This window comes from Argopecten irradians, chromosome 12 (assembly GCF_041381155.1).
Source record: "Argopecten irradians isolate NY chromosome 12, Ai_NY, whole genome shotgun sequence".
Taxonomy (NCBI): domain Eukaryota; kingdom Metazoa; phylum Mollusca; class Bivalvia; order Pectinida; family Pectinidae; genus Argopecten; species Argopecten irradians.
The window spans coordinates 28,414,827-28,438,444 of NC_091145.1; the positions used below are offsets into that span (position 1 = coordinate 28,414,827).

At 37.5% G+C, this 23,618-nt stretch overlaps 1 protein-coding gene and 2 non-coding genes across 4 annotated transcripts; 1 reads left to right on the plus strand and 2 right to left on the minus strand.

The window, feature by feature from the left end:
* On the plus strand, positions 1–22,501 carry LOC138336796 (proton myo-inositol cotransporter-like). Of its 2 annotated transcripts, none has more exons than XM_069286360.1 (9): positions 1–687; positions 13,108–13,267; positions 15,885–16,093; positions 17,263–17,374; positions 17,658–17,818; positions 18,295–18,406; positions 19,614–19,876; positions 20,372–20,524; positions 20,883–22,501. In XM_069286360.1, the coding sequence occupies exons 1-9, from the start codon at positions 333–335 to the stop codon at positions 21,077–21,079; spliced, it is 1,722 nt and encodes a 573-aa protein (XP_069142461.1). In that variant the 5' UTR covers positions 1–332; the 3' UTR covers positions 21,080–22,501. The 2 variants fall into 2 exon arrangements, with proteins under 2 accessions (XP_069142461.1, XP_069142460.1); XM_069286359.1 differs by lacking the exon at positions 1–687 and adding an exon at positions 9,797–10,719.
* On the minus strand, positions 13,760–13,842 carry Trnal-uaa (transfer RNA leucine (anticodon UAA)). The gene has a single exon. It is a non-coding gene; the product is annotated as a tRNA-Leu (tRNA).
* On the minus strand, positions 15,235–15,317 carry Trnal-uag (transfer RNA leucine (anticodon UAG)). Its single transcript has one exon. It is a non-coding gene; the product is annotated as a tRNA-Leu (tRNA).
* Positions 22,502–23,618: the final 1,117 nt, after the last annotated feature.

The following is a 23,618-nucleotide window of genomic DNA, read 5'->3' on the forward strand; positions in this document are numbered from 1 at the left end:
AAACATTGCGGAGATTTGCACAATTCCCCCGATAAGGAACGTACCATCGGAGGTATATAATCATCACACTTGCATGAGCCCATCTCCAGCATTCGGTAACGGTGTCTTGTAAGACGTGGGTCCGCTGAAGTTTTATCCACAAGCTTGCATGCATCCAATGGTGAAGTGATAACTAAGTGCTTTCGTATTTTTTTCCCACACGAAACACTTGTCTCTTTATCAGTCCCGTTGGACCTTGTTCGTATTTCTCCTTACAAGGAAATTCTGCCTAATCTACGCTGGTGCGATATTTGACATAAGGCTCTTGAAAGAGCAACATCATCCATTACACCATGAGTAAGGACGGTTCGGAAGGCGCGTGCAAGTTCTACGTCGTGTTTCTCACGTGCTTTGCCACCATTGGCGGTTTCCTGTTTGGATATGACACTGGGATTGTATCCGGAGCCCTTCTCCTCATCGGAGACGTTTTTTCCCTATCAACGGTATGGAAGGAAGCAATCGTGAGTGCCACGATCGGAGCCGCGGCCTTCTTCGCTCTGGTGGCAGGGATTCTGACGGATGCTTTTGGAAGGAAAGTCGTCGTCATGTTGGCTAGTTTCGTCTTCACCGTCGGCGCTGTTGTCATGGCAGTGTCCAATGATAAAGTCGTCTTATTGGTCGGCCGACTCATCGTCGGTATGGGCATTGGTATGTCATATTTTATTACCTTTTTCTTACAATATAATAAAGGATTTGTGGCTATCAAGACCTGTTGCTTTAATACAATTACAGTCACCTTTATCACACTTGATACTTTACTTTATGTACCATTCAAATTTAGTATTGTCCTTACTCTTTTGATGCCTTGCTATACAAATTGGAATCCGGTGATATACGCTTTCAATATTATATTTATATTTGTACATATATCATACATAAATTTTCACGTTTGATCAGCGTTATAGCGATGAAATGTTACATTATATATGTTAGCGATATAATTGTTATACACTTTTAAGTATATACCCCGACAGATAACATGATTGATAGAGTATAAGTATATCTAAAGTATTATCTGTATCTCAGGTACGTACATGAGGGGTTCGCTGATACGCAAAAGGTCAAAACAAACATACTTTACATAGGGTCACTAGGTAAATCATATGGCGATAGGTAAGGTCTTTCAAAGTTAAAACGGAAAATTCACATCCAGATAGATTTTAGAACAATGTCGAGGACACTCTTTTTCAACGTGATGCGTTGTCATTTATACCAACAGATTTGAATTCATTGTGTTCCCGATACATAGGGTGTATTACATTCATACTCCAACTTTTGTTTTAAGGTCCAGTTTAATGGACATCCATTATAGAAGAAAATTAGGTTGCAAATTCACGATAAGAAAAATCAAAAGTTTTTCTCTTTTGGAATTTTTTTAGTCAAGTAATTTGTCGAACTGGGGCTAAAACACTGCTTTAGTTCCTTCAATCCTTGAAAGTGGTTATGATCTCAAATGTTTTACAAGTCAGGAGTACCAGGATGTTTTCTTCTTGTTTATGTTAAGTAGTCTTCCTTTATAGGTAACTAGTGAACATTTAAAATCGTTTAATTATTCTTCAGTTTTGATCACGATTTGTACGGCTGATTGCTTGAAATATTTTTTTTGTTTTAACATTGCAATAATATAAATGTTTGCATTTTTATAATGCTATCTCACTGATTTTTGTCGCTAAAGACCCCAAACAACACACGTCGCTGGTCACATTATACTGACACAAATGTGGCATGCCTTTATGAACTTAGGCATATGGTATTGGTTTGTTAAAAAATCCTTTATAAAATATCACAATAGTTGAGAAAGCTTTCATCTTTTTCGTTTACGTTATTTTTTTTTCTTTTGTGATTTCTTTAAAGAAAATATAAACTGTAGCCTCTGTGTAGGTACACATTATGGATCACGAAAAAGAAAAAAGTTCATGGAGAATCGTGAAAATAACAAAGATAGCAGTCAGAACCATGTGATTTTGAGGAACAGGCGTTATCTACTTCATTAACGACACTCACCTTCTTATTGTAGGTCAAATCAGGTCACAACCTTCCTTTTATAGGTCAAATTAGGTAACGACCTTCTTATTGTAGGTCAAATCAGGTCACAACCTTCCTTTATAGGTCAAATTAGGTAACGACCTTCTTATTGTAGGTCAAATAAGGTCACAACCTTCCTTTATAGGTCAAATTAGGTAACGACCTTCTTATTATAGGTGAAGTCAGTCAAGAATTTAAAAGGTGACAACCAATTAATATACTAGGTAAATCAAACTACTAGGTAAATCAAACAGCAACTATTCAGTCTGGCGTCATATCACTTGGGAAATAAAATATTTCTAGGTCAAAATGTCGACCTCAAGCTACATTCGTAAATCTTCTGAAGATTGGTTATCCTAAATCCCCATACAATAGTCATTATCTAAAACAAAACGCGAGGGATAGAGGAATGTGGTCTTGAAAAAAAGGTTACCCGTAATTTGCTTTACCTTTGAAATTTAATGGCCCCTGTTACATGTTTTGATAAGTGCTTCAGTATATTATCACCAGTTATGTTCATTACAAATAATTTGATAGTGGCGAGTTGCGGTTTGTATCGGCCAGTAAGGCCATGACCTGTTTGAAGATACAATCGTTCATCTTCCGGATAAACTAGTAGTCACATATGACAAACTAATATTTAAGTATTTAAATAAAAAAACATTTATCGAAAACGTCGCTCGTTTTCTATGGAAAAGAACGTTATTGTCAAATGAGAATAAATTGTTCCCGTCTAAGGTGCTAAGGGCCATGTTTTAAAAAATAGTCGAGAATAAATATACAAAATATCATCACATTCACTATTCATGATCAGGAATGACAGGTATTTATTGAAAATGAAAAGTTGTTATTTTATTGTGGTTTCATATTCTTTTACCATTTTGATATTAAATGATATGATGTCATTGTCTATTGTTTTAACACCGTTTCCAATCCAAACTCTGTTCGAATATCCAATTTAGGCAATGTAGGTTGCGTTCAACGAATTAAACATATATGTGTCGCCAATGCAGTCCTCAACAACAGTAGTATTCAACAGAGACCCTTTTGTGGGTGAACACCCAACATATCTGATAGCATTGACAAGCTGGGACTCGCATGGTGGTAAACTTCTAATCTTTAAGCTAACCCCTTCATTTCTTATCTGCCCATGATGTGATCGGTGCAGGAAGTTCTATAGAACGTAATCCAAATACCATTATTTCTTTGATAAATGCACGTTGAAATAGCAATGGCATTGGGGTTCTATCAGAAAATGTTTGGAAAGAGGGTGTTTTATTTTTGGTCTTTAAATAAAATTGTAGGTCAATACTTGCTTTTTAATAAAGACGATCCTTTAAAGCCAGGGGATAGAAAACTTCAAGGTAATCGAGATAATATTTCAAACGTATTGGCATCCTCAAATAGATATTGGGGATTATTTTTAACGGGCAGTAAATAACAAACAGGGACAAGATAACAAAACATTTATCCAAACTCAGAAATGCTTTGAAGGGAAAATGTAAACAAAATATCAAATGAGAAAAATGATATTACAACCACGTGAACCGGGCGATCAAGCATTTTTTCTTGATTGATGTAACTCGCTCTATCGAGGATAAACGGAGGACATGTTTGTTCACAAATATCTATGTGATTTATTTATTTGATCAATATTGATAACTAAGGCATTTTATTTTTTTAATTTTATTGATTATATTTTAATGATTCGGCAATGTAAAATTATATAGATATGTCGTGATATGGTTAATATAAAATTGTATTGTAAACATATAGCTCCCTTCAGAAATAATACTACGGACAATGTGAATATGCTTACTTTTTATGGTTTTGATAAATATATTATGATATATAATTTATATCTCACTCATAGGTCCTTGGACCGAAGATAAATTACTATTCGCCATTAGTATTTTTTCATTAGCTAAACTTCAAACCGATTATGCATTTTTGTATACGCTTAAAAACATGTTTCGGTTATCTTCTTTTACTCATTAAGAAATATATCCATGCCATTGAACTAATATTTTTAGTTGCGAGACATTTTGACGTTTAGGCACAATACGTTTTGTAAAAATATCGCCAAAATGGAAGGAGCTATCGTAAGTTAACCATGCAGCACTCACATCTGCAACGTTGGAAGAATAACTCTCTCTCAAGATGGCTGTCACATAACTGATTTATTGCATTTACGAGGGAGTCGCTTATGAACACAAAAACAAAAACAATGACAGGGCCGCTTAGGCGCTTAGAAATAAAAGTCAATATGTTACATCTCCCTTTTTAGCACTTAAGTCTGTTATTAAACATATGACCATAAATGCAATTGCTTAATACATCTGTGAACCATTTAAGGAACATTTGAGCTCTTTAAGAACCCTTTTAATACAATTTTAACTTTAACGGAACAAAAGAAAACACTTTTTTAACACTGTCAGTCAGTTAGCAAGATCATAGCCATCCAGGTGCTTTGGCGTGTGGATAACCCTTCCAGATCTAGTCGTCCTGGTGGGAGGTCCTTGGGGTGCATGTGCTGGTGGTTCACAGCATTGATCATCAGATTCGAACTGACATTCCGGAGTGTTAGAGTCAATGTTCGGATTTTTGGACACAATTGGAGTGTTGGTGTCCAAATACGCTTCAGAGTCATTAGAGACTTGCGGCGTGATGCTGACGTTAGACTTCCGCAGGAATTTACGATTGCGACGGAATACTTTCCCGCGTGGCGTTTTTACCAGATATGATCGTGGTGTTATATCAACACCTTCGACGATTGCCGGCGACCATCCTTCGTCGGTTTTCAACTGAATCGTCTCCCCTGGTTTTAGCTCAGGTAACACTTTCGACTGACGATCATAATATTTCTTCTGAGTCATTTGTCGTTGCATTAGGGACGACTGTTGATTTGTAGGTTTGATCGATGGATCTAGAATGTTCGTGGCCATGGGGATGGTTCCCCGTAATTGACGATTCATCGCCAGTTGAGCTGGCGACAAGCCTATTCCCTCGATCGGTGAAGTGCGGTAGTCCAAAAGTGCAAGACTCATGTCAATCTTACTGTCCTCTGCCTTTTTCATAAGATTTTTGATGGTTTGGACACATCGTTCAGCTTGACCGTTTGATTGGGGGTATTTAGGACTTGAGGTCCTGTGTTCAAATCCCCACTCAGTGGCGAAATCTGCGAACGTTCGTCATGAAAATTGAGGACCATTGTCGGAGAATACGATTTCCGGGATTCCGTGCCTTGCGAATATGGACTTGAGAGCGGCAATTGTAGCACTGTTCTGTAGGCTATGTAGATGAACAACCTCCGGAAACTTTGAATAGTAGTCCACACAGAGGAGATAGTTCTTCTCGTGAAACTCAAACAGATCTACACCAACCTTCATGAATGGACGTGACGGTGGTTCATGAGGGATAAGTGGTTCCTTCGTGTTCGCCTTTTGGTATTTGGCGCAAATTTCACATCGCGACACAATATCTTCGATTTCGGAGTTGAGTCCGGGCCAGAATACTAACTCGCGAGCACGCTGTTTGCATTTCACAACACCTAGGTGTGATTCGTGAATTTTCAGTAACGTCTCACGTCGTAGGGTTTTTGGAATGACAATTCGCTGTCCTCGGTACACTAATCCATCAATTACGCTCAACTCGTCGATGAATGTTGAATATGGCGACAGCTCGGGCTGTTTCGTTTCCGGCCATCCGTGTTCTATTGCAAGTATAAGTCTCTGGAGAGTCTCATCCTTCGCTGTCTCAGATTTTAGCTGCGTCAGCTTTTCTGGTGTAACACTTAATGTTGTGCGGATTTCGAGTGTTGCGACTTCGAGTTCCTCGTCAATGAGGTTTTCAGGCATTTCTGGGAGGTAAGCTCTACTGAGAGCATCAGAGATGTACATTTCTCTGCCAGGCTTGTAGACTAGTTCTATGTCGTACCGTTGCAGGCGCATAAGCATGCGTTGCAGACGAGGCGTTGTCATATGAATCGGCTTTTTATGTATCGCGACGAGTGGCTTGTGGTCTGTTTCGACTGTCACTTTTCGACCAAAGATGTAGTGATGAAATTTTTCGCATCCGTATACAACCGCTAACATTTCACGCTCTATCTGTGCATAACGTGTTTGTGTTTCAGTGAGGGCTCGAGATCCATACGCGACCGATTGACCTGACTGAAGTAGGACTGCGCCAAGCCCTTTTGAGCTGGCGTCGACATTGACGGTGACCTCTTCTCTGACATCGTAGAATTTAAGAATAGGTGCCTGTGTAACGAGAGTTTGTAAGTGTTTATAGGCTTTTTCCTGCTCTGGGCCCCAGTTGAATTCAATGTCGTTTCGGAGTAGAATCCTCAACGGAAACTTCGGATTGGTTAGGAATAAAAATTTTCCAAGATACTGCACCGCTCCTAAGAATCGCCTTACACCATTTTTGTCGACTGGTCTGGGCATTTCCCTTATTGCCCTGACCTTCTCGGGATCAACTTTCAAGCCGTCCTTACTGATTGTGTGTCCCACATACCTCACCTCGGTTTTTACGGAGTTCACATTTCTGTTTGTTGAGTTTTAAGTTACGTTCACGTGCTCGTTGTAACATTAAACGTACGCGTTCGTCGTGTTGTTTGTCATCCTCGCCCCATACCAGGATATCATCAACAACGCACTCTACACCTGGGATACCTTCGAAGATTTCTTTCATTTTCTTGCAGAAAACTTCACTCGAACTGTTAATGCCGAAAGGCAGGCGGCAGTATCTGTAACGCCCAAAGGGAGTATTAAATGTTAATAGCTTTGAGCTCTCCTCATCAAGCTCGATTTGCCAGAAACCGTTTGTCGCATCAAATAGGAGAAAACCTTCGCGTTAGGTAGTCGGGCTACCACATCTTCGATAGTCTCCATGGTGTAATGTTCCCTCTTTATAGCCATGTTCAAATCACGTGGATCTATGCACACACGCGTTTTTTCAGGTTTGAGAACGACGACCATACTGTGAACCCAATCAGTGGGCTCATCTTCCTTAACGAGAACACCTAAACCCTCCATGCGTTCTAGTTCGGTTTTTACTCTCTGGCGGAGTGGCTCTGCTACTTTCCTCGGTGGGTGTACACTTGGTGCAACTTTTGGGTCAGTTTTTATGTGATATTTACCCGCGATCTTTCCAAGACCTTCGAAAACATCTCCAAACTCATCCAAAATGTCATTTTTGGAAAGCGGTGCGCTTACAGGTTTCGATTCGACTGTGTGAATTCGTTGAATCGTACCGAGAGAACAACATGCCTTTTTGCCGAGTATAGCCGGACAGTCATTATCGACGACATGGAATTTCAGTCACGTGCCCCTGTGCTCGAGATTGTGCCTAAGAATAAATCCTCTGAATAACTTTCGTCACAACCAACAGTGTGTAGTTTCTTCTGTCGAGTGTTATTGTGGCTATTATTGCCAGACCTACATAAGTTGGCGAAATGGTTCATACGGCCACACGTGTGACATTCTTTACCGAAAGCTGGGCAAACGGCAGAGCTACGTTCATGTTCATGTCCACAGTTTCGACAATCAACGAGCGAAAGTTTGTTTTGTCGTGCTTGTGGTTGTTTGTTGTTGGGCTGGGGTTGGGGTTGTTTTGTCTTTTTATTTCCATACCGTTTACGGCGAGGGCCAGATTGTTTATGTACTGTGTGTACGGAAGCTTCATCCGCTTGTGGATTTTTAAGCATGTTGACCTGGGCACTGCTTATTTCCTGAGCTCTACAGAAATCAACGGCTTTTGTGAGTGGAAGATCAGTCTCATGAAGTAATCTGACACGTGTACCTTCGTCTCGGATGCCACAAACGATCCTATCCCTAATGAGTTCTTGGCCTTGTTTTTGAGATCTGTGACGAACGAGTCAATCGTTTCATTTACACCTTGAGATCGAGTGAAAAACAAATGTCTGAGGTATGTTAAATTTTTGCGAGGTTCACAATACTCATAAAACTTTGTTTTTAGTACATCGAGTTTTTCTTTGTCACCTTCAGCGATCGTGAAAGTGTTATACACACGGCGGGCTTCAATTCCAGCTACGTGGAGGAATGTCGCGACCTGGACTTTACCCGACTTTTCCTCTATACCTGAGGCAGTCATGTATAATTCAAACCCTTGTACCCATTCTTTCCAATTTTCGGACAAATTTCCTTCTAAATTTAGGGCTCCTGGAGGCTTAAGTTGCTCCATATTTCTTCTTTGACACCATGTAACGTTGGAAGAATAACCCTCTCTCAAGATGGCTGTCACATAACTGATTTATTGCATTTACGCGGGAGTCGCTTATGAACACAAAAACAAAAGCAATGACAGGGCCGCTTAGGCGCTTAGAAATACAAGTCAATATGTTACAACATCTGCGTTAATATCTTTTAAATTCCATTTTAAATCAAGTGTCATTTACCACAAGAGAAAAACTTCTCTGTAGTCTACCTCTAAATTATAAGATTTTTAAACGAAGTATTAAGGCCAATTAAAATACAATTCTGCAATTTAACATGAATCATGATTTCCTGTATAGTGGATAACATGAAAATTTCGTTTCGTAGAAAATCCCGTTGTTTTTGTGGTGCTGTGGAAGCACGAAAAAATGAAATCCGTTTAATTGTGATTAATCATTGCATCATCGGCTAACAACGCTTTTTTTTACCTATGAAATGATTTGAAGTATCCAAAACGTTAATGAGTTGTTGGATTGTTAATAAGTTATTCCACTTGACCATAGCTGCAATATTGTAGCTCAAAAGACTTTTTGACAGAAAATGGTGTCGTCTTTAAAAAGGTATTGTAGGCCGGGTACGTATATTCGTTCTAACTTGACCATTGCAATTCATTTTTCATTTTTTTCCTTCGTATTTTTATGAATGAAAATTAGCAAGTTGAGAAGTACTTATATTATGGCTTTTTGGGAATTTCATATCATTGTTAGTCTGTACGTAGTAGGCCTAATTATCTTTAAAATTGGACACCTATTTCCCAACTGTTCTTTGCGATGTTTCAATGGAATTCACGTTTTACTCATGTTTTATTGTTTTTTATGTTGTTGACCTCGGTTGAATTGATTTTACTTTTAAACTTCATGAATCGTTCAATGGTTTTACTTTTTCTGTGAAGTCTCCTTAGAAATAGGATCTAATTCATGCAGGATTGTTCTCTTTATAATCATTTAAGTGTAACCATGTGCTACATTATGTTGCGCACTCTTACGTAAATCATTCCTCTAGACTATACACTATAATTACCCTGTTTATATCTATCTAACAATTATTAAAAAGACACTGCATGCATCATATACTGCCGACAAATGTAACAAACATTTGCTCTGTTTTGCCAGACCATGTGAGTTAAGTTTACGAATGCTATACTTCAGTTAAGAATAGATAAATTGTCATTCTTTAGTTTGTTTGTTTGATAATTTAGTGTTCTAGTCGAGAGGTCTAATTAAGCATAATTAGATCGAATAAAGCGCTTTTACTTTCTTATTTGATCGCAATATTATGACATGTTTATTTATTGGAATTAATGTAATGTAAAATGTAGGTGTAAATATAATTCCAAATAATAATCTAGTTTTTCGATATTTATGCACGGTCCATAAAAACAACATATCGAGATCGGCGACCGCTGTCTATAACAGTTTTATGTATATATCAATATATGTATAGCCTATACCATGTAACAGATGTTTACAAATACATTACCTGGACAGAATACACATATGTATACGTGTGGAGAACCTTACCTGTGTTAATAATCTACACTTAACATATGATCTCGTGTTTTTTTCAAGTTTCTTGGGACAAAAGTCATATGTGTTGTGATTTTATTGGGCTGAACATGGATTTATATGTAAATAATGTACAAACCTTGGAGCAAATTAGACTGTAAGCACTATCGAGGAGTCTAAATATAGTGACATATGTAAATCATAGATAGTCTATTGCAATAATACGTAACCTATCGTCCGTGACCCACATGTGTATACATGGTGTGTGAATAGACTATATAACTCGAGAAAATGTCTATTTGATAATCTGTGTGTTGAACCTGTTACCTGCTACCTGTCGTCGAGGTCATATATCATTGGATTTCACCGCTCTCACGACCCATCACAGTTATTGTTTCCGGTTCCGGTGTGTTTGGATAGCATACATACAAACATAACCAGAATGTAGTCTTCCCTAAAACAATCGCAATATGGAACGTCGCACGTGTACCATGTATGGACTTGGCAATGGTTGAAGACAAGTTATAAGGGGTTTAAAATGATGGACGCGGAGGATAAAAGTTTGATCCTCGGAGAAAAGACACCTCGTCAGTTCTATGTGGTGTATCTCACATGTGTCGCCACCGTGGGCGGTTTCCTGTTTGGCTATGACACCGGTATCATTTCCGGTTCCATGCTTCTCATTCGGGACGTGTTCGCACTGTCGACTCTATGGCAACAGCTGATTGTAAGCGGTACCATAGTAACAGCGTCTGTCTTTTCCTTGATAGCAGGGGTGACAACCGACAAATATGGCCGCAAATTTTCCATTCTTTCTGCAAGTGTGATGTTTACATTAGGTGCTGTGGTAATGGCGATAGCACCGGATAAGGAAGTGCTATTCGCGGGAAGGTTGATTGTGGGAGTAGGAATAGGTAAGCTCGGTCACTTGCTCTATACTCCAGGGGTTTACATCATCACTGTCTTAATATCCACCCCTGGACAATGCCATAGCAAAATTGAAGGCTCTGCGTGAAACAGCAGATAAAATAGTAATGATGATAGTATTCCATAGAATATCGAGGATGCTGCATCTCAGAAATAAAAGGCGCTTTGACAGCTGTTGCAACACTTTATGTTTCCACTGGCAAAATTAAACACAATGTCACTGTCTGTCATGAATTCACTTTGAACTATTGAAACTGTCGGACAACGAAGAAACCCATTTGCGTTACACATTATATCGAATTTTAAAAGCTGATAGATGCTCATAACATTCAAAGAATACTTAGATATGCGCACTTTTTCATAAAATGAAAAAAATATCAGATTCATCACAAAATGTGTTATCCATAGAATAATATTTCATTCACACATTCATATACATTGTTGGTACTTGATTCGGTAAAAAGTGCACTGTTTGGTCGCCTCATAAGGCAAGGCTTAAAGTTCAGCATATGTTGCATCTTAGAATACATTGCCCATATATAATCTTATTTGATCGCTCTACTATTCATTCTTTCTATTATTTTTTTTTCTTTCTATCTTTCTTTATTTTTGTCTTCTTCTTCTTCTTCACATTACACGATCCCCATGTTTCAATTTTTATTCTATTATAAACATTTCGTTATGATAAAGTATCAGTAATTTTGAATTAAGTAACAAAAGGAGGGGAACTAAGAATTTTTTTATTCTGTTACGGTTGTTAATCATCCTCTATGATATTAAATGCCGTGTATTCACTTTTGCTTTTTATCATTATACAAGGGTATACTTCTGGACATTACTCACGAGATACTGGGTATTGACATTTTAAAACCTATTCGCTTTGCTGGTTGTTTTTAGCAACATTTCCTCGTGTAATGATTTGCTACCAAAGAAAATATAAAAAATGTATTAAAATTACCAAGCATCTACCCTCATTGTCAGCAAGTATACAGGATTGTATACGTACATGTTACAAAAACATTAAATATATGATGCAATGCATAATAATATTTTTAAAAAATGTATTTGCACTGAAATCATCTTGTTACACTGCAATATACTTTGACATATTACAGTCGAGTTTCAGTGATCGAGTTATCACTTCAGTGTTATCGACCTCTTCCTATCAAAGTCACTGTGTATTACAGTAACATGTGGTCAAGCTTACATATCTAATGATGGCCATGATTGATATACAGTCAACCTTTCTATACAGATCACCCAAGGGATCAAGGAAAACTGGTCTTTATAGCTAGGAAGGCTTTATACACAGTGTGTTACAATGGGTCATTTTAACCAGGTGAGAGAGGTGGAGGGTAAGATAGGTTTTAAAGCTTGTTAAAACGACAAATATACAGTGTGTTACAATGGGTCATTTTAACCAGGTGAGAGAGGTGGAGGGTAAGATAGGTTTTAAAGCTTGTTAAAACGACAAATATACAGTCAAACCTGTCTAGAAAAACCACCTATAAGACAATGATAATAGTAATGCAGTAATGTAGTTAGTCGTAATTTTATTCATCAGCCACATTCATTGTGATATTTTTGAAACTGTTGTATATTATAACTTTTTTTCCGAGTAATAAAGAAAATCAGTTTGAACGGTACAGTGGTATGATCGGTTTTTTTTTTTTTTTTTTTTTTTTTTTTGTGTGTCGACACATATTTATGATAATCAGATTACGTATTTTAGATAAAAGAATGTTGAATGGATGGGTTTAACCGTGATGGTATGTTTGTTCACAGAAATATTACACATCAAGTAGTGTATCCATACACCACTAAACACCATATACGGTCTTACGGTGTTTTATCACGGCCTTGCACTAAATATTACATACAATGGAAAGGCATGCGAAACGGCCAAGGTTATAAGGCTAAACGCCACATACGGCGTAAATGCATGTGATATTATATAATGTTTACATGTTTTACCATGGTCTATGTTTCCATACTATAAATTAGATTAGAACATCCTTGGTACTCATGGTATTACTTGCTATTACATATTACTTTAGTGATATCCACAATAACGATAGTGTAAGTACCAACTGGCGATCGAGGATGGGTAGGGTGGAGAAGCTTGCAATGTTATGCGTGGCTTTACTTATTTTACGATGGTATGAATATAAATGTATTTAGTGCAATCCTCCATTTTGAAGCTAACAAACGAACAAAAGCCTGTCCAGTCACCGACAATGTTATAAATATACTATTGTAAAATTTTACTTTACTTGGGAATCCTGATGCCTAATATGATTCGATGGAATGCCAGAACAGAATGACCGGTTAATGGAGGCAGCATGTAAATTAACATCGTAAATTTGTTGTTGCAGGATTTGCGTCTATGTCTGTTCCCGTGTACGTGGCCGAAGCTGCACCTCCTACCATTCGAGGCGCCCTCGTCACACTCAATCAACTTTTCATCACCATTGGTATTCTCATCTCCAGTGTTGTTGCCGGAGCGTTCAGTACTGACAAGGCGAATGGCTGGAGGTAATCATATATTTTATGGACTATTTTCTCCGGGTAAAGCGAACTTCCAATGTACATGCGTCGGTCATGTTGCAAGATCATAAGATGTGACTAGCGTTTTATAGGATAGTATAGTGTGTTTCGGCCTTAGGGGCAAAACCCTGAGCTCAAAACAGCCATAAGAGAGACGGTGTCAAGGGAGGCGTAAGGGAGGTCAATTAGGAATAAGGGAAACGATAAGATCACAGATTTAGTTGCATTTTCCGATGCAATATGGACAGTAGGTACAATTTTACGCCCTACTTTGAGGGTAGTTGATTAATGGTTTGATTAGCTCTTGGTTGATAAAAGAAACAAAGCAATTTCTATGAGATGCTGCTCCATATTTAGATCATTCAAGGATAATGACGACTTCGTCCTATGTCAGCAAAATGTGACAGACAACCGTTCTTGATTGACGAATGCCTAGCATTTCTAACTAGTGGTATATTTCCAAGTTTCAAAAAATGAAAATAGTACGGGTGGGGTTCGAACCCACGCGGAGATACCTCCATTGGAACTTAAGTCCAACGCCTTAACCACTCGGCCACCGTACTGGCATGAATGCGATTTATATAAAATATCAAAGTCAAAACCGATGATTGGACATGATTGGTTTTAGAATCTTTAAATTCTTACAGTGCCGTAAATATTGGGAGCTTATTTTGGATAGGGTATTAACTTTGTTTATTTGATGACCATCTGTCATAATGATATTCTAGGTTTTGTATAGCTTGGTGACTTCTAGATCCTATTTGATTTCATCCTATGTCGATAAATTATTTTCTGTCCTTTGGAAAGGAGATACAGCAATGATGATATTTGTAACTCCTCAACATTTTGGAAAAGTGTTGCATCTCATCTTGTTAGTGCGTTGTCAGTATCATGTTATCGTGTTGGACTGCTACTGTAAGAATTATTTCATATGTAGTCAGCAGACGACAGATCCAATAAACCGCAACCTCCCAAAACAACATGGTACCATCGCCATATTGTATTTCGTTGGTTGGTTGGATAATTAAGCTTAACCTCTCATCAACAACTTATGTCATTTGGAAAAGACCTCTTTTGTATACAATGTGTGTGAATGTTTTGTAATACTACAGTATATTCAGGTTCTATCCCTTTGCATTGGTGGAACTCCTGCCCTTTTCATAGTGATATATTAATGAGGCATTAAGCAATGAACATTAAACAACACACATTTTACTGACAACCGGGGTAAACCGACTGCCTTTATGCTGAACGCTGAGTTAGAGTACCACTCTACCACTTTAATAGACTATGATATCTTTCGGCCAGGGATCAGAACACAGAACATTCCTCATATAAGGGCGAGCGCTCAACTCGTGGTCAATGTCATGATTGCATGAAGGATGAAGAAAGTCAGGAAAAGGAAATTAATATTCCCAATTTGGTCGGCTTTTACGATCCAAGTCATAGAGAAAAGATTTGTTTGTTTGATTAAATCAATGTCCTATTTACACCCATGGTCATTTAAGTACGGCCTCCCATGTATGTATGTGAAATGTACGGTGCGTGTTTTGGGAGATTACGGTCCCCCAGAACTTCCCTCAAGGCGACAAACGCTAAAGTCAAAGTCAAAAGGGAGACAATGTCAATGAAGACGTTAAATAGAAGAAAGTCAGTTAGGATGAATAGAAAAGAAAAGATCCCATATTTTGACGCCTTTCACGATCATGCAATAAAAACACCAGGTAAAATTCTCACGCTCTACCTGGTGGGTAGTTGAGCAATTTGACCAATGGTTCTTGGTCAATAAGTGAGACCAAGCATTGTCTATAAAACAACCGATGCTACATATTCAGAAATTCCGTGGGGATGACAGCATCCTCCGATGTCGGCATAATGTGACAGGCAAATGTTTGATTGACGAATACCTAGCATTTACAACTGGTGGTATATTTGCAAGTTTAAAAAAATGAAAATAGTACGGGTTGGGTTCGAACCCACGCGGAGATAACTCCATTGGAACCTAAGTCCAACGCCTTAACCACTCGGCCACCGTACCAGCACAATTGCATTTTATATATAATACTAAACCCAAAACCAGAGAAAGGCTGGACAATCTTTTGTTTATTGTGTTTTTTCTCCTGACAGAACCGTTAACGGAAAGCTTATTTGGTGGTTATCTGCCGGTGTCTATAATAAAATTCTAGAATTATTTTTAGCTTAGTGATTTCTAGATTCTATTTGATTTCATCGGATGTCAATTAGTTATTTTATGCTGGGTTGCTGTGGGAAGAATTACTTCAAAGTCAGCAGACGACAGATACAATATACTGAATCCTCCCACGACAACTTGGAACCACCACCAGTTTGTAACTCGATGGTTGGTTGATTTTAGGGTCATTTAAGGATGGTCTTCGTTGTATGCAATGTCTTGTGTGTGTAAATGTGCAATATCGGTATATTCGTATCTTTGGTAATAGTGGAACTCCTGCCATTTGATAGTGCAATTTTTCGTCTGTAACTGAAACGTGTGAATAAGACGAATTTCCATTGATACAAAGATATCATCAGCAGATAAAATATATACATGTATTTCTTGTATAATTTTAAACACTCGTCATTACAGGTACATGCTGGGTTTGGCCGGGATTCCAAGTATCATCCAGTTTATAGGCTTCTTCTTCCTACCAGAAAGCCCTCGTTGGTTAATGGCAAAGGGGCGCGAAGAAGACGCAAGGAAAGCTTTGATGAAGATCAGAGAAACAGACGATGTACAAACAGAGTTTGATCAGATAAAATCCTCCGTGGAGGATGAATCATCACAACAGCAGGGAAGTAAGTAAGGCTATTTAGACTAAACATCAGATTCATAGAAATTCGAGGGCAGTAAGTACGGGTTAACAGGCTAAACATCAGATTCATAGAAATTCGAGGGAAGTAAGTACGGGTTAACAGGCTAAACATCAGATTCATAGAAATTCGAGGGCAGTAAGTACGGGTTAACAGGCTAAACATCAGATTCATAGAAATTCGAGGGCAGTAAGTACGGGTTAACAGGCTAAACATCAGATTCATAGAAATTCGAGGGAAGTAAGTACGGGTTAACAGACTAAACATCAGATTCATAGAAATTCGAGGGAAGTAAGTACGGGTTAACAGGCTAAACATCAGATTCATAGAAATTCGAGGGCAGTAAGTACGGGTTAACAGGCTAAACATCAGATTCATAGAAATTCGAGGGAAGTAAGTACGGGTTAACAGGCTAAACATCAGATTCATAGAAATTCGAGGGAAGTAAGTACGGGTTAACAGGCTAAACATCAGATTCATAGAAATTCGAGGGAAGTAAGTACGGGTTAACAGGCTAAACATCAGATTCATAGAAATTCGAGGGAAGTAAGTACGGGTTAACAGACTAAACATCAGATTCATAGAAATTCGAGGGAAGTAAGTACGGGTTAACAGGCTAAACATCAGATTCATAGGAATACGAGTGTATGGATATTGGTTAAATTAAAAAGGGGGAGTGATCGCATGTACATGTGTTTATTAACCCTCAAGTTAACCCAACAGTAAAACATGAAGCGTATATAATACATTGAACTGTTAGTAAAACATCATGCATTAACAAAAAGTTATCCTCTTTTAACTTAAAAGAGTGCGTCATCAAATATGAAACTGTACTATGCAAATCTTCGTTTTCTGGAATCGGTCATTGATGTCATAGCTGAATATTTCAGAAATCATAGCAAATTAAAAAAAAATACCAAATGACCGTTTGCTTAGAAGGAACCGACTGTTCAGACAATTTAGATATCCTGAATTTACGTGAAATTAAGAACACTGTGTATTACCAATGATTAATTCTTTTTGAACATGTTTCCTTAACTCATGCGCATTGAGAAACTTGATGATGCGAAATCTACGTTATCTTACCATTGAGGGATATCTCGGTACAATTCCTACAACTTTTAATGTTAAAATTGATCAATATCCTATTCCAGATGCGTTCCAGACGTTAGGACTGATGTTTAAGACCCAGCCAGTACGTCGAGCTCTCGCTATAGGATGTCTTTTACAGTTTTTCCAACAGTTGTGCGGTATCAACACTGTCATGTAAGTTATTCCTTTAGACTGTTAAGGGCATTTCATGTAGTTGATAACCCCATTTTACTTTAACTACAGCGTGAAAAATGTGACCATCTAAATAAATAAATAAAAGTTATAGTGAAAATTTTGCTAAACAATGAATTCAAATGTGTATAATCCACACACATTTAACACATATTCATTTGATAAAAGTTGAACAGATATTTACAATTTGCCCACGTTAACGTTTGTTCGTAATCTGTTTGATGGCGTCCTTTGGTAATTTATGGTACTTCGTGTTTCTCCACAGATACTACAGTGCCAGTATCCTCCGAATGGCCGGATTTCCTTCCCAGCAGGCTATTTGGCTTGTCTGTGTTCCGAATGCTGTCAACATGCTGTGTACATTTATAGGAATCTACTTGGTCGAGAAGTCTGGAAGGAAATTATTAACTCTTATAAGTTTTGTTGGTAAGCATTTGTCAGTGTCCCTCATATAAAATGTGTATTTCAAAAACAGCGGACTTTAGCTTTCCTGCTCTAACATGAAAAATCAATCACCCTTTTCAAGTTTTCAAGAGGCTTCTAAAATAATTCAGAGCTTCATTCTGGTTTTTTTCCATGATATTCTATAAAGAATCAGTTTATGAATACTTTCTTTGATTGTCTTTGGATGTTTCTATTAGATTTTATTAACCTATCCAAACAAAATAACATGTATGTATATCAGCGTCTAGTGGATGGTGTGCATCGGTGAAATGTTTTTAAAATAACAATAAAATTCATCTGGTTTTGTCATGATATTATGTAAGGTGACACATCTATTTCATGCCTCAGTGATTTTTGCTGTTTTTTAAGTGTTTGTTTACTAGCCTATAACTGTTTCATTTTTATAATTTTTAGATTTTACTTGTGGTTATTATTGTAGATGATTCGGTTTGTTTCAGGTGTTATCATAGCTCTAGTGGTGTTGGCTGTTGGTTTCCAACTCTCCGTTAAAAACTCTCCAGATATATTCATAATAGAACAATATAACGATACAACATGCAGTAATATAACGTAAGTATACGTCTATAGTCGTCATTTGTATAAAACTTCAAGTACCATTACTTTTCCCAAACTGATCAGATTATTTTGTCCGTCCGTTGATTTCATTTCGGCCAAAAGAACATAATGTCCGAAGTGCGAGAAAAAAATCTATTACCAGTGATCGAGATCGGGTTATCTCAGTCGAGGGCTAAGATTTTGTAACATATTCCCAACCGAGGCGTTAGCCGAGGTTGGGATGTTACAAAGTTCTCGACTGAGATAACCCGATCTTGTTCACTTACAGGTAACAGATTTTATTATTCTAAAATACTTCACAGGGATATTCCGTGGTTGCTAGGGAAAAGATTAATATAATCTTACATGGATCTGTGAAGTGGACAGGGATATCTCAACCCGAATGAAAGATTTTGGCCCGTCGACCCGAGGCTTGCCGAGGGTTGACTGCCAAAGTCTTTCACGAGGGTTGAGATATCCCTGTCCACTTCACAGACCCATGTTTGATTATTTTTCTCCCATACTTAGTAGAAAAAATGACGAAATTCCACTTGCTGGTTTCCAGCTTTTTCATCTCGCCATTATCGCAGGAACGTCGTTATGCGTCAAAATTGATGACGTCATCTACAATGCGCGCCGCAGTTACGCCCCATGTATTGATGACGTCACGTTATTGTCTAGCGCGTGTGAGCTGTCTTACACCCCCCTGTGTAAGATAAAAAGAATCTTACATGGGTCTGTCAATTGGGCAGGGATATCTCAACCCTCGTGAAAGATATGGCCCTGTCCACTTGACAAACCCATGTAAGATTCTATAAATCTATATTTGTACGTTATGGAAATAAAACAATCCTTATAATTCAATCTACAATAGATAATCTCTTTAAAATAAATATCAATTGAAGGACTGTCTTTTTCTATGAAATCCCTATTAGCCAATCAGAATGGACGTTACAAAATGCGACGTCAGATTTTCCATTTTTGTTCTGATTTTTAAGTTTTGAAAATTAAAAGCCAATAAAACCGTTCGATATAAGCATGATTTAATTATAAAACGATACGGATATATCGGGTAATTCCACAAATCCTCCCCCCCACACACACACAAAAAAAAACAAATAAATAATAATAAACATGAACGCAAGCTTGCGAGGAAGCACGTAAGTGCACCAATCAATTTTCCTATTTATTTGTAATTACAATATATTCCCTGTAATTACAGAGTATGCAATGACTGCATCACCAACAGTCGCTGCGGATATTGTTTTGAGAAGGGAAACGTGTCCAGCGGCTCCTGTCTTCCTACCATGGAAAAACACACTGAGCGTTACGCCAATCCCGACTTTAATGCTTCGTTCAGGTGTGATGAGGCCAATTACGACATGGACTCTCCAAAGTATACCTGGGCTGATAATTTCTGTCCCACAGATTATTCCTGGATGGCTATCCTTGGTCTGGCTCTTTTCGTCATCGGATTTGCTCCAGGTTAAACGATTACTCTTGACCTTTTTAGTACAATCATTGTTTATCAATAGCTTCATAGTGATCTTTACGACTTCTTATTGCTTTTATTGCCTTAGAACAAGCTATGGTTATTACAAGATTACGAGACAACTTATACCCAGGAATCGATATATTGAGGTTCTTATAACTATTCAGATCAAGGGATTCCTGAACCTTTGTTTCTTTAGCTGTATCTTATTATTAACTTGAATAACATGGCAAAATCATTTTAAGTAAAAGATAAACTCTTTTTCATTTGTATGTATATATTTATTGCGACTAGGCTCTCGAATACTCCTGATTTACGTGAATGTGACCTTGGGATAGATAAATATTTTCTATAAGAAAACGTAAAAAATGTAACTTTGACCTACTATGTATTTTCGATTAAGCGCTTACAATGTAATCTCGTTGTTTTGAATCCTAATGTATTTTAAATCACTACAAATCCTACATTTACTTGTGGTTTTGTTTCAGGACTTGGGCCAATGCCCTGGACAATCAACTCCGAAATATATCCTACGTGGGCTAGGAGTACCGGAACCTCACTCGCCACGGCTGTAAACTGGATCGCCAATCTCATCGTCTCCATGACATTCCTTTCACTTCTGGAAGCCATCACTACATACGGTAATATAACTAACTATTCCGATCACGATACGCTAGCGAAATACGACACGTAAACTAGATTCGTGATATACTAGCCCAAATTAACAAATGTAACAATTTCTAATTTCTGCAAAAGTGTTGAAGTTGTATCATTTAACAATTTCGTAGTTGTTTTTGGGGGGTTTAAATCATTGTTTGCCTATATTCAACCACAAAATTAACTATATATAATTCAGATAATACCTTTGTAATCTCTTGCAGTTTCATTCACAGTATAAACTGCTGAATTTTCGTTGTGTTATAATAGATTATTTAACCTTTTCTCTTGAAAATCGATTATATTGATATGATGACTAATAAATATATGGTCTCTTTTCAGGAACATTTTACTTGTTTGGCGGAATTTCCCTAATAGGGTTGATCACGATCGCCGCCATTCTCCCGGAAACCAAGAACAAGACTCTCGAGGAGGTACAGGAACTCTTTATGTCCGAGGAATACAAATCACTGCACCACAAGCCGCAGCAGTACGCCACGGATAACCTAGCGTTTGAGGACAAGGGTTCCAAACTATAACACTTTGTACTGTAGGCGATAATATACATGTAATGTACAAATAAACGGAGGCCAAGTCGATCTGTGGTCTTTTCAGAAAGAACGTCGTTTCCAGAGGCTAACTCGATCTGTGCTCTTTTAGAGACGGCGAAAGAAGGACCATATTTCAAAGAGGTCCATGCAGGGATTCCACAACAACATGTGAACTAAATATGTCCTCATCTAACGTCTGCTTAGGGAAGCTGAAACTTATAAAATATTGTATTAATTGGAACAGACAGTAAATATATTTCTTGAAGTTGTCAAATGTTTCTTGAATAGAACAAAATCCAGCAAACCCCGTCGAGATAATTGAAAGTATTTAAATAAGTAAAATAATAATGAAACTCGTAACCTGATGCCATTGAGGTTGTGAAACGCTTTGAGATACCATATGTTTTCATAGCCGTTTCAATGGTTAAGTGATCAATTTTGTATTTCTAAATGCGTATGTAGATATATGTAATTATATATAAAAATGAGTATGTATTTATAATTCCTATCCATACAAATGAATGCTTAATTTAATCTGAACGGATGTTCCTTATGTATCTATGCTGTGTTGTTTAAGAAGAAGAATTAGGTATAAAACGTGTGAGATGTGTTCAAAATAAATGCATTCATGGCTATCCATTATATCTAGTAATTTTTTGCTGTCGAAACTAAACTTTAAAAGTTTAGCAGTGTTTGAAAATATGAGAACAGTGTGCGAGAATGAAGCGTGATTGGAATAGATTAAGAATACACTCAGATTTTTGTGTAATATTTCTATAACATAAAAACTGTTTAAATTAATCCACAGTGGAGGAGAGGTGAATGGGAGGTTTAACAATGTTCATTAGGAAACACGTCATTTCAAACAGTTAACATCAACATTATCCAAACCGGTCTTCATTATTGTCATATATACAGAAACAAAAATACCAGTGGCAGTAATAGTTATAATCGTTTAACAATCACTTTGAGTCATCATATCAACATTTTGTTATTCGTATACATGTATTATCATTGCATGATAGTGCTAGATAGTGGTCAAACAGGAGCTCTTGATGCATTTTCAAGTATATATATACACAATTATACTTATATGAGAAGTACAGTCATATCTATTCGTCGCTACCACATATCGTTGTACGTCTTCGAAACCATGGCAAAATTATGTTAACTTTCTCCTTAATGCGTTTTAAATCGTGGTTTCGTGACGAACTTGCTGTGTCTGGCAATCTGAAATCAATTTTACCTATTGAAGCTTTACTTCATCTGCTAGCAATGTGAATATTTAACGAATATTTTCTTTGCTTTAGAGTATTGTTTGACGTCAATGTGCCTTGGTTTAATATGAAAGGTACATACATGGCATGTATGTTATTGAAAAGTTATATGTATTAAAACGAATTACAATTACCATATGTTTGGTTTATTTATTTGTTTTCATTTTAATTAGTTGTAGAAGATTTATTTTTTAATTTAACATCTAATGTCATTTAAGGACGGTCTCCTCTGAGTTGAGCGTTCGCCCCTACGAGGTAGGTTCTGGACTCTGTCCCCTGGCTGAGAATACCATAGTCTATAACAGTTGTAGTTTCTGTTTCTGCTTCGCGCTCAGAATAAAGGAAATGGGACAGTTTGTATGCCTGTTGGCAGTATAATGTGACCGGGTGTGGTCTACTTGTTTGGCATCTTCCTCGGCATGCTTTGGTGAGAGCACATCGTCTGTTACCCACGTTAATTAGCCTACGGTCTGATATAAACGGAGCGTAATGGAGTATAGACAGTGGGTATTCGAGGGTGGTGAGGGCAATTCTTTGGAGCGTAATGGAGTATAGACAGTGAGTTTCCGAGGGCGGTGAGCACACAGACTCAGTCTGAGACTGTCGCATACCACAACACATTGCATATTTGGGAGGCCGTCCTTTAATGACCCTTTTTGACTGTTTATAGGACGTTAAACCTAGTAAACTAACCCAGTCCAAACCACATGTAGGTTTTGAGAGACTGTTACATCCGTGTTGTGTCTACTTGTAATATCTACTTGGGAGACGTTAGGAAGAATAAAGTCAGTTAGGAAGAAGAGGAAAGATAAGATTCCTTTTACAATCATGCAATTAGGGCAGTAGGTACAATTCTAACGCCCTACCTGTAGGGCTGATTATGGTCAGTAATACATAAACCAAATCCAATATTGCACATAAGGAGCTTACAAAAAAGACTATTTAGTGATAACAATTATGGCTAAAATAAACAAATTTCAAATAGTTAATAAAAAATGGGTTTGAAAGAAGCATAAAAACGAAGCATAAGAGTATAACATAACAAAATTTAAGAAATTATGACAACGAAAAGTAAGCATCACTGGCAATAATTTGAACAGTCCTTCTGACATTAACCTTTTGAGCACAAATTGTTAATGGATAAATGTACATGGTGGTTCCTGTAGGTAATGGTGGTAAAATGGGATGCAAAAGGCGACTAAATTTGGGATCATTTGTTATCTATTCTCCTCTCGAATGACATTTTCCTC

Excerpts from the sequence above, each read along its gene's own strand:
- LOC138336796 (XM_069286359.1), top strand. The coding sequence starts at position 10,344 with ATGATGGACGCGGAGGATAAAAGTTTGATCCTCGGAGAAAAGACACCT. Across the intron at positions 13,268-15,884 it reads GACAAGGCGAATGGCTGGAG|GTACATGCTGGGTTTGGCCG; the intron begins GTAATCATATAT and ends TCGTCATTACAG. Across the intron at positions 20,525-20,882 it reads GGAAGCCATCACTACATACG|GAACATTTTACTTGTTTGGC; the intron begins GTAATATAACTA and ends GTCTCTTTTCAG.